This window comes from Argopecten irradians, chromosome 9 (genome assembly GCF_041381155.1).
Source record: "Argopecten irradians isolate NY chromosome 9, Ai_NY, whole genome shotgun sequence".
In the NCBI taxonomy this organism is placed as follows: Eukaryota; Metazoa; Mollusca; class Bivalvia; order Pectinida; family Pectinidae; genus Argopecten; species Argopecten irradians.
In genome coordinates, this window is record NC_091142.1 from 24,051,634 (window position 1) to 24,066,145 (window position 14,512).

The window sequence follows — 14,512 nt, forward strand, 5'->3', positions numbered from 1 at the left end:
GTTATCATCCTTTTGCCATTTCTGTAGCCTCTCGGTACCCTAGTTATCCAACCAAACTCCTAACTCAGTTTGCTTCATTTTTGAACTAGAGTTAACCCCCTTAGCCCTGGTACTCACAGGTTCCCTGTTTAACTGATCAAGATTTGTTCCCTCTGACATTTGAACTATCTGTTTTTTTATAGTAGGGCACCCATGTTTCTTATATGTGTTACTAGGTTTACGAGATAACCTATCAGCGTTGCCATGATTATGTTCAGGTCGGTGCTGGACTTCTACGTCATACAGGTCAATGACAGCCAGCCAACGGGCTAGTATACCTTACACACTTTTAAAGTTCTTAAGTCAAACAAGCGATGCGTGATATTTCTTAACACGAACGGTTCACCCCAGACATAGTGCTTAAACTCTTTCACAAAGCACACTACTGCTAGTAACTCTCTATGTGTTGTGCAGTAGTTTTGTTGTGATCGATTGAGAGTCTTACTCGCATAGGCAATAACCCTCTCCTCTCCATTTCATATTTGACTAAGAACTCTACCGACTGCGACGTTCGATGCGTCCGTATCTAAAATAAATTATCTTGGGTTGTCGGATAGCTCTGTATAGAAGAACATTTTTTCGCCTTCTTAAGGGTTTCAAACGACTTCTGACATTTTTCGTCCCAGAGAAACCTAGGGTTCTTACGTGTAAGCTTTGTCAACGGGGAAGAAATATCAGAGAAATGACAAATGAATTTTCGATAGTATCCTGTGATCCCTAGGAAGCTCTTTACTTCAGACACGTTCTGTGGGACAGACCAATCGCTTACAGCGCGGACATTTTCTGGATCACAACTTATGCCTTCGCCGGATACCACATGACCCAAATGGGATACCTCAGTCTGGAATAGGTTACATTTTTTTTCGTTTTCAGTTTTAGATTTGCCTTTCTCAAACATTCGAAAACATCTCTGATATTCTGAAGGGCTACCTCAAATGTGTGTCCGAATACAACAACATCATCCAAATAACATAAACACTTTGTCCAATTAAGACCACCTAAAACTAACTGCATTAAAGGCGAGAATGTCGCCGGAGCATTACAAAGACCGAATGGAAGCACGTTGAATTCAAACAGACCCTCATGAGTATTAAACGCCGTTTTTTCTTTGTCGCGTGGGTCAACTTTACACTGCCAATACCCACTAGCAAGATCTATCGTAGAGAACCAACGTGATCCACCCATTGCATCTAAGGCATCATCTATTTTCGGCAAGGGAAAAACGTCATTTTTCGTTGCTGCATTAAGCCTCCTATAATCTATGCAGAGCCGTACGCTACCATCCTTCTTGGTACACAATACCACATGAGCCGACAAAGGAGAAGAACTAGGCTGAATTATTCCATCTTTCAGCATTCTGTCCAACTCAAACTCAACAATATCCTTCTGAGTGGGAGAAAAACGCCTGGCAGGAATTTTAATTGGGTTTTGAACACCTGTTTCCATTGTGTGTTCTATTAAGTCTGTCCATTTGGACTCACAAAGACATTCTGAAACTCTGCAACCAACTCAGTGACGTGTTTTTCAACTTCTGATAATTATTCCTATCGATTAATGGAACCAAATGGTTGCACACCTGACACACTTTGTCCACTCCCCGGAGTTCCCCAATAACCGTATTCCAGGGCAACTTTGCAGTAAAGTACTTAAGTAAAACGGAACTCGGAACTAGTTCCGAATTCCGTTTAAGGATTTTTTTTAAATGAAAATTTAAAATTTTAAGTTTATGTGATTTGAACATATTACAAATGTTGTCTGTTGTGTTTTGTCATGCATAATGTATGAAAGAGTCAGTTTAAATACGTTTTCAAATAACTCCTATTTCCGTTTAAATAAAAAATAAAGTTCCGGTTAAGGAGATTTTCAATCATTTTAGATAAAAGCAGTCAATGTGCTTTGGACATATTAGAAATGTTGCCTGTTGGCTTTTTAATGGATTAATATTTATTAGTAAATCCACTTTAATTAAATTTTCGATCATCTCCTATTTCTGAGTTCAGTTTAAGTAAAACGGAACTCGAAACTAGTTCCGAGTTGCGTTTAAATTTTTCTATTTCTTTTGGATAAAATTAATCAATGTGCTTTGGAAATAATAGAAATGTTGCCTGTTGTCTTTTTTCATGGATTACTAGTGGTTAATCCATTTTAATTAAGATTTTGATCGATTCCAATTTCCGAGTTCCGAGTTTTACTTAAACGGAACTCGAAACTCGGAACCAGTTCCGTTTAAGGATTTTTTAATAAACAGAACTAGGAACCAGACCTGAGTTTCGTTTAAGCCGATGCTGGTGTAGTCATTGCTGTTAAAGACTGCATATCCTGATGCTTTATAATCGCATCACAATACTAGTGCCTAATAGTTATTTGGTTGTCCGTCTGTCTGTCTTTCCGCCTGTCCGCCTGGTTGTCTCGCTTTTTGTTACCACTGTTTCTCAAAAGACTTAAAGGAACTGTTTAAAATTTCATTTGTAGGTTTTGCATACTGCATTTTGGGACCAATTGGTCAAATTGATGGCCGATAGGCATATATTTTGAATTTTGATAGTTGAAAATTGTTACCTTTATATCTTAGAAAGTACCAAAGTGATCGGTCTCAAATTTTATAGGTAGATTTCCCTAAGAATCTAGTAGTGCATATGACATTTTTGGATAGATCTATTAAAACAATGGCTCTGAAGGACATTAGTTGTCGATGGACCATAAAACTCGTTCAAAGAAATTCAACATGATGGTAAGAGGAAGCCATCTTGTATTTTGATATTTATAGTTAATTAAAAAACAGAGAAAAGGTATCTCTTTTCTTTCTCAGAAATATATAATACTTTGGTAGGCGCCAATAATTTTCTGGGATTTTTTGTACGATACTGTCATCAAGCATTTTCAAGTGATAGCTTCAATTGTATATTTCATTTTCAAGATATTACTTTTTCTTACGTAATTTACATTGAGCGGTGCCTTTTCTGATGTGTCAGTGTTTTATTTTTTTTACAGGAATCGTCTTCTGAACGTTCAAGAACATGAAATCACAGTAAAATTCAATATATCGTCGATTTCTTTAAACGGAGCCGAAAACCAGGTCCCAGATCCGTTTCAGATTATACCAAAAATAGGAACCAGACCTGAGTTCCTTTTAACCCGACGCTTGCAAATTCCATGTTAAAGCTGACAATGCAAGTTAAGAAATATACATTTGAGATTAAAGAAAATAATGATTTTTTCAAAAATCGTTTCGGCGATGACCCCTTGCGTTCCTAAGGACGGGCAGTCGCCATTTTATTATAACTCTGCTTGGAGTAAACACGCCTACCGGCCCCTAAATAAAGTGCATGGCTCGACACACTTGCGTTCACTCATGTACACATAGACCTAGCAGTTGTCCACTATGTATCACCTACTAATACGTAAAAATCACTTACCTGTAAATCTTTGTAGATTTTCAGCAAGAATACATGTCAAATCCTCTAAGTTGTCATTTAGATGCTTGTCAAAATAAAATTCCAACACAAGTGAATAGGAATCCAAATAATAATCCGTGCATAAATATCCACGTATATCATATCGTACTCGATGCACTCGACTGGCTATATACACGTGACTACAAAGAACACACACGTGTCGATGTAAGTGTAAAATTTGCGTATATTGAAGTGTTTTATTAGCTTGTATTGAACATATTTTGGGATCTAGCTGACAACACATTTATGTATTTCTTCATTGAAACCTTGTCAGGCGAGTGCAATTATTATTTTCAGTTTGACATTGTTATTTGCAATATCACGGTATGTGTATCTGAGACCAGGTATGTTTAGAATGACGCACATGTGTCAAGTCCCGTGCTTTTTATAAGGGGTGGCAAGTGAAGGTTACTATGCAGAGCAAAAGAAAAATGACTGCCACTTTCTTGGATACGGCACCGTTATAACTAGGGGATATCTCAAAAACAATTTTCGAAAAAGAATAAATCATTATATATATACATGTATATTTATTTAGTTTCAAATGCATGCTTTTCAACTTGCATTGTCGGCTTTAAGTTTACGTGCTTTTTACTGGCGAATGAGCAGAGTTCGTTTATTATGATTCCCACATGTTTAATGAGAATATTTTATTGGACAATTTGACGTTTTTGATCCAACAAGCAATAACAGTTAAGGTCATTTATATCTAAACTCTTTTGAAGACGAATTCTTCTTCATCTCGCACGCATGGGGCAGCCAAATCTAATCAAAATAAGTAATTCCGTTCCACTACGATACTTTACGGTACTCTTCAAGACAAGATTTAAAAAACGCCCCGTTCGGGGTTACCTCCGCATGACCTCTGGCCTAGAATAAGAGCATATCGGGATATACTATATGCAGTCAGTAGCCGTTTTCGAGGAAATCAACCACACCGAAAATTTCGTATGCGACACGTTGATTTGAAGGAGGACTCGTTGTTTTGTCTTGTTTTGAAGATAATTCAGACATTGAAGGCCATCACCTCGAAGGGTCAGCACCACCCAAGAAGAAGGCTAGATATTCAGCCTCCAAGTGTACTCTGCGGTCGAAGTCAAAGCCTTGCTGCAAGGGCAACAGAAGGAAGGGTAAGATGAGTAAGATGGGGACAGGAAGAAAAGTTCCTGATTCGTTTTCCCCTCCTTGATCGTTCCATACGAAAGGTCTCTTCTGGAGGACTCAGATACTGATCCTTCTTCCGCAGATGAGTTTTCGGGTTAGGAAACAATTCTCCACTTAGGAGGGTCTCTATCTTTCTCGTCACCATCTTGTTGTAGCAGATCGTCTGTTCGCCGTCCTCCCAAAGTCATTGGAAGGAAATCACACACGAGATCCGCCCTTTGCGTCAAGGTTTATCATCTTTCATCCATCGGGGGATCCTGAGAAAGCACATGCCATTCAGGAGGAAGAAAGGACCATGCTTTAAAAGGGTGCGGTCGAGGAGATACCTATGGTAGACTATACACCCGGATTCTATTTCAAAATGTTTCTTATCCGCAGGAGGTTGGGAGCTTGCATTGGTGTCCCATCAGAAGCTGCTAGTTGGTACTGGATTTCCGCACTTCGGGGAAGACATGTTCACATCTTCTCTTTGGCGTGGAACACCCGTCTGGTCCTGAAACGTTTGCTCAAAGTGGGCTTCATTCCTTCAAGAATCCGAGATGTACCCTCCCAGGACTTTGTCTTCGGCAACCGTTTCAACACGGTTCAGGGTATTGTCCTTCCACATTTGGAGAAATTCGAAAAGGCCTCTGACATTCATCTCGGCCGGTCCAAAGTCAATTTTCGTTGGCTTTTCGGTGTTTTGTGTTGTCTCAACGCATTGGGTTTATCGGTGGTGTGCTCTGAAAGGCAATTTAAAATATCCTCCAGGGGATTTTGTTGTCCAGGCCAGCTTTAACCATGATCATGTTCACGAATGTGTTCATGTAAGGGTTGGGGGCTTACCTTGAGTGAGCACATCGATGTGCTGGAGATGATGGCTGTTCTGTTTGCTCTGTAGGCTTAACGGAAGATTCTGCATTTCAAGGGGGTTTGTGTGACTACGGACAACTCTACAGATGTCACGTATGTAGAAGGAAAGGGAGACACGATATCACGTCCTTTATGCCCTCGCTATCCGTATTTTCGTATTCTTCCCATCTGGAATGGTCTTTAACATAATTACCATTGAATATCTTAGACAAGTATCTTCCAGGAAGGTTGAATGATCTGGCGGATAATCTCTCCAGGCGCCACCAGCCGGTTCTAACAGACCGGCAGCTAAATCCGTCGATCTTCGAAGGCATTTAACATGTTTGGAAAATAGAAATTCTAACAATAGCATGATCATCACCAATGCAATGAGCAGTCTACCATGAAAAATATGACGTTTTACCAACAAAAGCCTGGACGGTTAGAGGGATTTAATCTATTATATTTACAACGTTACGACAAAATTGAATCTATTAAGAAAAATACTATTTATTTGTTAATTGCGACTTTTTGTAGAGTCCATTAATTTAACTGAATTATAGCAACAACATTATTTAAATTTTGTTAAAGCAAAATCATGTATGTAAATTAAATATGGTTGTGTTGAAGGATCTGATAATTAGTTCCAGATTATATAATCATGAACTGTTTTAGTTTTATTTTACGTTTTATTGTTTTATCGTTTTATCTTTACCGTTTTATGAGAGAATGGTCTAGGGGAATCTGGTGCGTCCATGATTATATAATCAGTGGTGTTGAATGAATCTTCCCCTTGGGATACTTATATAAAATATTATTTATCATCAATACATTTTGAATATGAAAAACAAATTATAAGCAGATTTAACATTTAGTGCTGGATCAACAATAAAATCATATTTGTTTCTATTGTATAACTTTCATTAAATGTTACTTTTTAGGATAGATCCTCGTCTACATTGTTTATTTACATTTCTTTACCTGCATGTTACAGAGTAAGCTCCCTTGTGGATATTTATTCATTGTAAGGTCATTATTTTGTGAACGAAATTCACGCCGATTCCTCTGAAATGAATGACGTTATGCTCGTAAACACATACATATGGCGTTACAATCCATACCTATCCGCAAGGGCAGATGACTCTGGTCTATAAACTTTGTACCGTGCCGCTAAAAAAGTATCGTCACATAGGGATTTCGTTTTGATGGTAAATAATAAAATGGGTTTTTTTTCTGTTTAATACTTCAGTAATTAAATGTATAAAGAATTATTTATAGTAGTTATGTGAGATGACTCTCTATACTACATCAATTGTGATTTTGTTGTTTGTGGGTTTTGAGTGTACTTTTTTTTGCGTTTGTCTGCACCGTGTACAGTATACTTTTGTATATTTGCACCACTGATGAACTTAATAGTTCAAAGTAAGAAAGAACTCAATTTATTTTGATTATTCACTTTTCAAGCCATTTAAGTCTCAAAATTCCAGTGGTAAGTTGAATTCGTGCTGCTTTTTGTTACAATACTCGATAAAACAATAGCTCTATATCAGTAATCAGTGAAAAACCAGAACGACAAGACAACAAATGAACCTTCATAACGTATATCGTGATATAATACGTAGTATATACATAGTAGTTTACACTTGTGAACCGGCTATATTAGATTTAAGTGTCATTCAGTGACCAATGCTAATATATGTTCGTATACACATTTAAAAATCCTAACGATTCGACATTATTATTCTGATCCAACAAAATGGACGTTTTCGTGCGATAAATGAATTGGTGACGATAGTTGTCTTTGTTATACGTGACTTGCCAGACACAATAGTTCTCTGGGATAGAACACGATCTCAAATACGCTTAACGTGCCTTTGTTTAAACTTTTGATACCATCGTCAACTCCTTTGGATTGACACGGATATCTCTTTGTTCTCCAATGAGAGGTCAAAGGTTAAGCGAGTCGCTGATATAAGTCGAGAGAAATATCAAACCTATCACAGTTAGGTATCAGTATCATGTAATTGTATCTCTTTTGGCCGGTTAAACGTGCAAGCCTGGAATGGTCTTTAACATAATTACCATTGTCTTAAATTATAACCTAAAATCTTCATGACTAATTAAAGTGATATTCGTTTACTACTGTTCATTATGAAGTAATTTGTTGTGCCATTGTCCAGGTAGGATCAATTCAGGGGTCGGTTGTATAAACAATATTTAAAATAAGTGTTTGCTCTCATTGATGTCGACAGAGAGTGTTGTAAATAACTTTTTACGCTAGCGATTAGATTTTGCTTATATCATCGATGACCAGACCTCGCGAAAATAAATAGTTCTGAAAAAATCGTCGGTAATTACAAGTATCATATAAGATTTTACTCGTAAGGATAAAATGTCGGCAGTCTGACAGGAAAAACAATAAGTTGGTAAAAAAATATGTCTCCACTTTTCTTCCAAGAGAAAGTATAATCTAAATTACATAGATGCATGTGTATCATGCTTGTTTTGTGTACAATACCAACCTAAAAGTAATTTAAATTTCATTCGGAATTATTTTAAAAATTATATATTAATATTATAAATTTATTCTGGTTCAAGACCATAGAAATTCCTTATTATCAGGGTCATATAGATCCACAGGTAACAAAATTAATAGTCAATATCCATTATATCATGATTATGACTCTATAAGATATTATTAAGATACTGGTATTCATCTATGGAGATGCTGTACACGTATCATAGATAATATAGAGTGAGTTTGGACTTTTTATTTCTTTTATAAATACTGACATATACGTAAGAATAAGGAAACAGACAAACTACTATGTGTTAACATTATGTACATACATCAATAGAGAAAATTGATGTAAAGAATTGATGACCCAGAATTAACAAAGAAAACAACATCTATACGGCACCTAGTTAGTGGATTCGTCTGCAATGTTCCACGTGGGAATATGTTTTAATGATATTTAGGTACAATGTTCATTGTTCAGAGACTGAATTCTATTTTGATGTAAGCCATAAAGCACAAGCGACAGGAAATGTTGTTCGACCCTACTAAATAATTTCTTGTTTAATGGTGTCTGAATTATGATAAAAAACAATCGTTTACAGAAAACTTTTAACATAGCTACTTATTATAAACTATCGCAGTCACCAAAGCACTGCCTTACACAGATTAATTTCTAATATCTTTTAGTAGATGTATGCCAAATCACGTCATCAATGTTGAACAGCTAACAATGCATAACTCATTAATTTGGAATTAGATATGCTATTGTCTTCTTTTATTTTTGTTACGTTTTAAAATAAATCCCTCCTCTACTGTAAAAGGGCATTTAGTATGAGTGTGTCAACACTGTAAGTACGTAAATGATTGTCCTTAGACAGATCGCTAATCAAATAGACTGACACGGATAATATTTTTACATTTGTAGAGATCACGTGATAGAATGACAAGTACGAATCTATTGATACATGTATATTGTATCACCCCTGTCAAATTCATACATATAGAACCTCGGTTAATTTGACGAGTTCGGTCGTCACTGTGGTCAAGGTTTAATTATCGACTGTGTGGAAGAAAAATGAAATTTCTGTTGACGATTTTTGCTACGTTGACTTCTTCAGCTACTGCCCAAACATCTACTGATGGAACAAACCTATATACAGCTCTTATGACCGGCTATCAGAAACATGTCCGGCCTGGTACGGATTATTCAGTTCCACTAACTATCAATGTCACGTTCGGATTAATCACAATTCAAGAGTTTGCAGAGTCCGAAGGGAAATTCGTCATCACTGGTTTCTTTACTATAAACTGGTTTGATGACCGCTTGACATGGACACCGGCGACATACAACGGTATAACAAATACCCTTTTATCCCAGAAAGAAGTATGGAAACCAAATATGGTTCTAGGAAATACTTATGATGGTCTGAAGTTTTTAGGCTTAGATGACTTCTACATCAGGTACATGTCCACTGGCCTAGCCACCTGGAGCCCTGCTGATGTTTACGAAGTCTCGTGTGATGTTGACGTGACTTTCTACCCCTTCGACAAGCAGACATGTAAACTTTTGTTTACTCCGTGGTTTTACATGCCGACGGAAATCTCCTTCCATTCCTTAAGGAATGATCTAGATCTAGGAATGTTTACGGAAAATTCAATATGGCAGCTCTTATCAACACAAATATCTATCGTTGAGAACGGATTTCAGATTGTAGAAATTGCTCTTTCATTTAAGAGACGTTTCGCTTTTTATGTCGTAAACATGATTTTGCCTCTGTGTTTGATGACGGCCATAAATTCTTTCGTATTTATACTACCGGTCGACTCCGGTGAACGGGTCGGGTTCTCCATTACAAACCTGCTGTCTATCGCCGTCTTTCTGACGATTGTAACAGATGCTCTTCCGGAAGCGTCTATGCCACAAATCTCCGTGCTGTGCTACCTCCTTCTCACGCAGTTAAGCATGAGTGTGATTATCATGCTTTTGACGATTTTATCAATTAAGGTCCACTTGTCAGACGAAGAAACTATACCTCAACACTACTTAAAACTCGTTCAGATAATGGGATCCAAGTGTCGGAAAAGTAAATCCGAAACAGCGGTTGTGACTCCGACCGTCGTCAGTGTTACTACGGCGCCGCAGTCACGCGACAAAAACGACAAGAAGGATGTGTCAAGAAAGAAAACGCCTGTCGAACAGAAGCAACTTACAACAGTGGAGGAAACCGACCATAAAGGTGATGACGTTGAGATCACTTGGAAAATAGTAGGGAACGCATTCGATAAGGCGTCGTTAATGTTTGTCATTATGACGTCACTTGTGATAAACATGACGTTTATGGTATATCTTATCCAAGCTTACTTCTAAGGCTACTTGTCTTCCCGCGCTTTGTCAACATCAGCACTTCTTTGATTCAAGTTTCCATTTTGTCGTATTCCTGGGATCGTTATTGCTTTGTTTTGATTTTAGCAGGTTTCGTTTTATCTATCGACGTAGATATCAGAGTAGCTTCGTGTATGTACCAGGATACTATTGATAACATTTGGAATTGTGAAACAATTGCAATGTTTTGCACCTTATTATGTGAACTTTGAATAAAATATGAATTGGGTCGAATCTACTTCTTTATTAAACATTTAATGGAGAAACTTCTTACTATAACGTGATTACACATCGAAAATTATTATGATTTTACAAAGTAATGGATTTAAAAAAAGAATTGACAAATATGATTATTACTTTGCGTTCCGTTACTTACTACACCGTTCTGCGACAAGGATGAACAGCGATGTCTTGCTCAGTGCATACATGTGAAATGCCCACCTTTCAAATTAATTCGCGGGGAGAGGTATTCGATGCTATAAACCATTTTGTGTTGTTTCTGTTAATTTTTATGTACCTTCATGACAATTAAAAAGAGTCGTTCTAAGATTCTTCATGAGACATTTCGTGTTTTGTTTCCATGGCAGTACAGACGAGACCTGAAAAGGCAAAACGGTATTTTATGATTATATGCCAAAGAAATAGGAGCAACGAGAAATATTGTTCGTTGAATTGCAATCATTCTAATCCATATACAGACTTTTTATAGTGAATTAGAACATTTATACCCTTGCATAGTGAAAACATAAATGTATGATACTACAAGGTTCAATGTTTGTATTTCACTTTAAAATTGCGAAATAATACCAAATATACATTAATTGTACTAAAATACACTGATTTATATAAATACTGTCAATTAAATAAATAAATTGGCTTTCAGTAACTGTTTTACTCCATTTAAGTTAGTATTTTTATGACGAACTGACTGGAGATTAATAATAAATGTATTGGCTTACGTTATCTAACCTGTTTTACACCGTTTAGTTAGTATTTGTTTGATAAACTTTACACATATTGATTTAGTCCGATGGATTTTTAATTCTTTTAAATAGGGATTGGATTTCGTTTTTATGTTAACCATGCTTGTATGGAGCAATGCCTTAAAGAATATATTCTATGGGGCGCGTTAGCGCCCCATATTGAATATATTCTTAGAGGAATTGCTCCATACAAGCATGGTAACCATAAAAACGAAATCCAATCCCTATATTTACACTCACACGACTTTTTATTTATATTTTATACAATAAAATCGTCATTTGAAAGTGACGTAATTATTCAATAAAAGTCGGTCAAAAGTGGGAGGAGCTTACTCATTTGAACAGCGAATGGTGACGCTTCACGTAAGGTAGAATTATTCATCCGCGACGACAAAAAAGTTCAATATTTTAATGTAAAATAAACATGACAAACAAAGTAAATTTCAGAGATAATTTTATTTAATCAGATCAGAACTTTAAATATATATTCAATTTTGCTAAAAGTTAATATATAGCGTAATAATATAAAGAATTTGTACACGGCCACATGTGTGAACTCGGTGACCGTTATTGTGCAGCGAGGGGAAGCTGACGCACGCTTACACACTTTAGTTTGCCGAAGTTGGCAAAACACCGATTTTCAAGTAGCTCAATGTGTTTGAGATGTCGTCTGACTTGACGGTATTACATCCTTGGGAGCCATGTGATTATATAATCTACGCTTAGATCCATATCGCCATCGATAGATGAAACAAATTCACTTGTGTTCGATGGATACAGTGTATTTGTGGTGACGCGGAACTGTCAACACGTGGATTATTAGCGGTGCATGTTTTATAATACACATGATTAAATACTCAAAGAACAAAGACAAGAGGATATGTTTATAACTGACCTCTATCAGAGGGTCTCACACCCGTCCACCCCAAAGGCTCGATCGTAGGACGAACATAGGCACAGAGGTAATGTTTACATTTGACACCCATCATTTTTAACAAAAATGAAAGCGGTCGGAATATTTTTCCGTTTCTTTATACAATTGTTAATTTAAAAATAGTTTGAATCATATATAAATATAAAACATGTATATATTGTTTACATTTTTCCAAAATTCTATGAAAAACAACAATATACACGTAATGTTGCGTCAAAATGTAAACAAAGCCATGTGTTTCTTTTTTAAAAAAGTAGTCCTTTTACGTTGCACAGAACATTTCCTTACGCAAGTTCAAAGTTCAATGTTACCATGCAGTTATGGTAAACAAAATCGGCTAGTATTAGCGTATAGTGACCAAGCCTAGCAAGTGTAAATATAGTTCAATGTTTGACGTGTCATATTATCAGATAGCTTAAAGCGTACGCAAACATAAAAGATGATTGAAAAAACTACTACTCAAGTCGACGTAATACAGATATACTTCATGATTTTTGTAGTCTTTTACCATTTTCATGGTTTTGTCATCATTAAGTCATTGAAAATCCAATTATTATTTACATATATATAAAGAACAGTCTATTCCAGGAGAAATATATTCTAACAAAAAAGGTTGTAAAATAGTAGTCATATATTGTTATTTGTCGTTTATTAACACCAAGTATAGATTCATTGGACCAAAAGTTTGTAATTCTGATCATTGTTTTTCAAAATCTTATAAACATGAAGATTATTACTTTCAATGATTTTCTACATGTATTTATAAGCGGAAACGTAACTCAAAATTATGTTTTATATGCAAATGTGAACGGTATGATATATTGACCGTTTTACCTGTTTCAGTACGTCGGTTTCTACCAAATCGCACCCTCGAAAACACAGTGTCTTAACTCCACTATGATCTGTTTATACCCTTGGTTACAACACAAGGGGACTGGCGTTACATGTCTAAATATATCGACCATCTGCTTGAGTCTAGAACTCTTTCATCTTCACATCAAAGGTACAATTGAAGTCGCCATGTTTGTGTTTATCCTCCTCCCAAAGTAGGCTTCACTTTGATTGGTGGAAATTTCCGATTTTTGCATTTTTCATTATTATCATACTTGCTTTCTTTGTCGTGTTGTATTTTCGTGAATTCTATGTTAGAGACTTTGTTTCCTGAAACGTGCTGTTGACATTACTATATAAATACTACCTGCATTAGAGGGTGACAGTGCCTAGTGTCATCCCGAGGATATCAAAGTTTTATCTTTGTCCCTTCGATTTCATATTAACCGAGTTCCACTTAAGGAATAGATGTTTATTTAGTTGAGGTTATGCGGGTATAATGATAATGGAGCACGTGTAAATTATGTAACCCCGGGCTCCATTATCATTATACCCTCATAACCTCAACAAAATAAACATCTGTTCCTTATATTTACAGTTTTTCAAGTAAATGAATATTATTTATTCCCGCTGCAGTTGCATATTTTTTATTAAAATACCCATATTTTTTCTCTCCCGTCATCGTCAACGAATTCGATAGAACAGCTGATTGGAATCGAGTCATTGATACGTTCCCACCAAAAGTGGGGTCATGACCACATGTTGCTACGCCATCGACTATTCACGTAAAATAGAATCGCCGCGCGTGTTGTGCTAACATTATACACTGATAGTGATAATACTAGAAAGAAAACATGGTTATTGAGTCCATGTCAGTGCAAACTGTAAATATTGTAATATAATATATATATATATATATATATATATATATAAATAAAAAGAACAATGTCCATGTGATGGTTTCCATATACATAAAAAAAACACAACTATAAAACAGTTTTTTTCTCCCTAGCGCTTTCTCGGCTCATGCCCCTGAAACCCCTGAAGACCGGCATGAGCCGAGAAAGCGCTAGGGAGAAAAAACTGTTTTATAGTTGTGTTTTTTATGTATATATAGCTTTAATAAGCATTTAAAGAGTGCTATGTTTTGTAAGTACATATGTAATTTAATGTAATATGAATTCTGATAAGGACTCTTAAGATACCCTCTTACATTAACAAGAGCATACACATATACATAGACTAGAATTGTTGTGTATAATGAGATAGCCCTTATAAATTTCATATAATTAATACTTATAGTGAAACGAAAAATAATCAATATCACTTTTTCAATAGAGAAAAGAGCATGTAATGTCTTAATTTATTCAAAAC

General features: G+C 36.0%; 2 protein-coding genes across 4 annotated transcripts in view; both read left to right on the forward strand.

The window, feature by feature from the left end:
* Window positions 1-14,512, forward strand: part of LOC138331838 (uncharacterized) — a 199,601-nt gene that overhangs the window by 83,999 nt on the left and 101,090 nt on the right. The gene's annotated exons all lie outside the window — the stretch shown is intronic.
* LOC138330652 (acetylcholine receptor subunit beta-type unc-29-like) lies at window positions 9,083-10,375 on the forward strand. Its single transcript, XM_069278202.1, has one exon. The coding sequence runs from the start codon at window positions 9,083-9,085 to the stop codon at window positions 10,373-10,375; it is 1,293 nt and encodes a 430-aa protein (XP_069134303.1).

Excerpts from the sequence above, each read along its gene's own strand:
- LOC138330652 (XM_069278202.1), top strand. The coding sequence starts at position 9,083 with ATGAAATTTCTGTTGACGATTTTTGCTACGTTGACTTCTTCAGCTACT.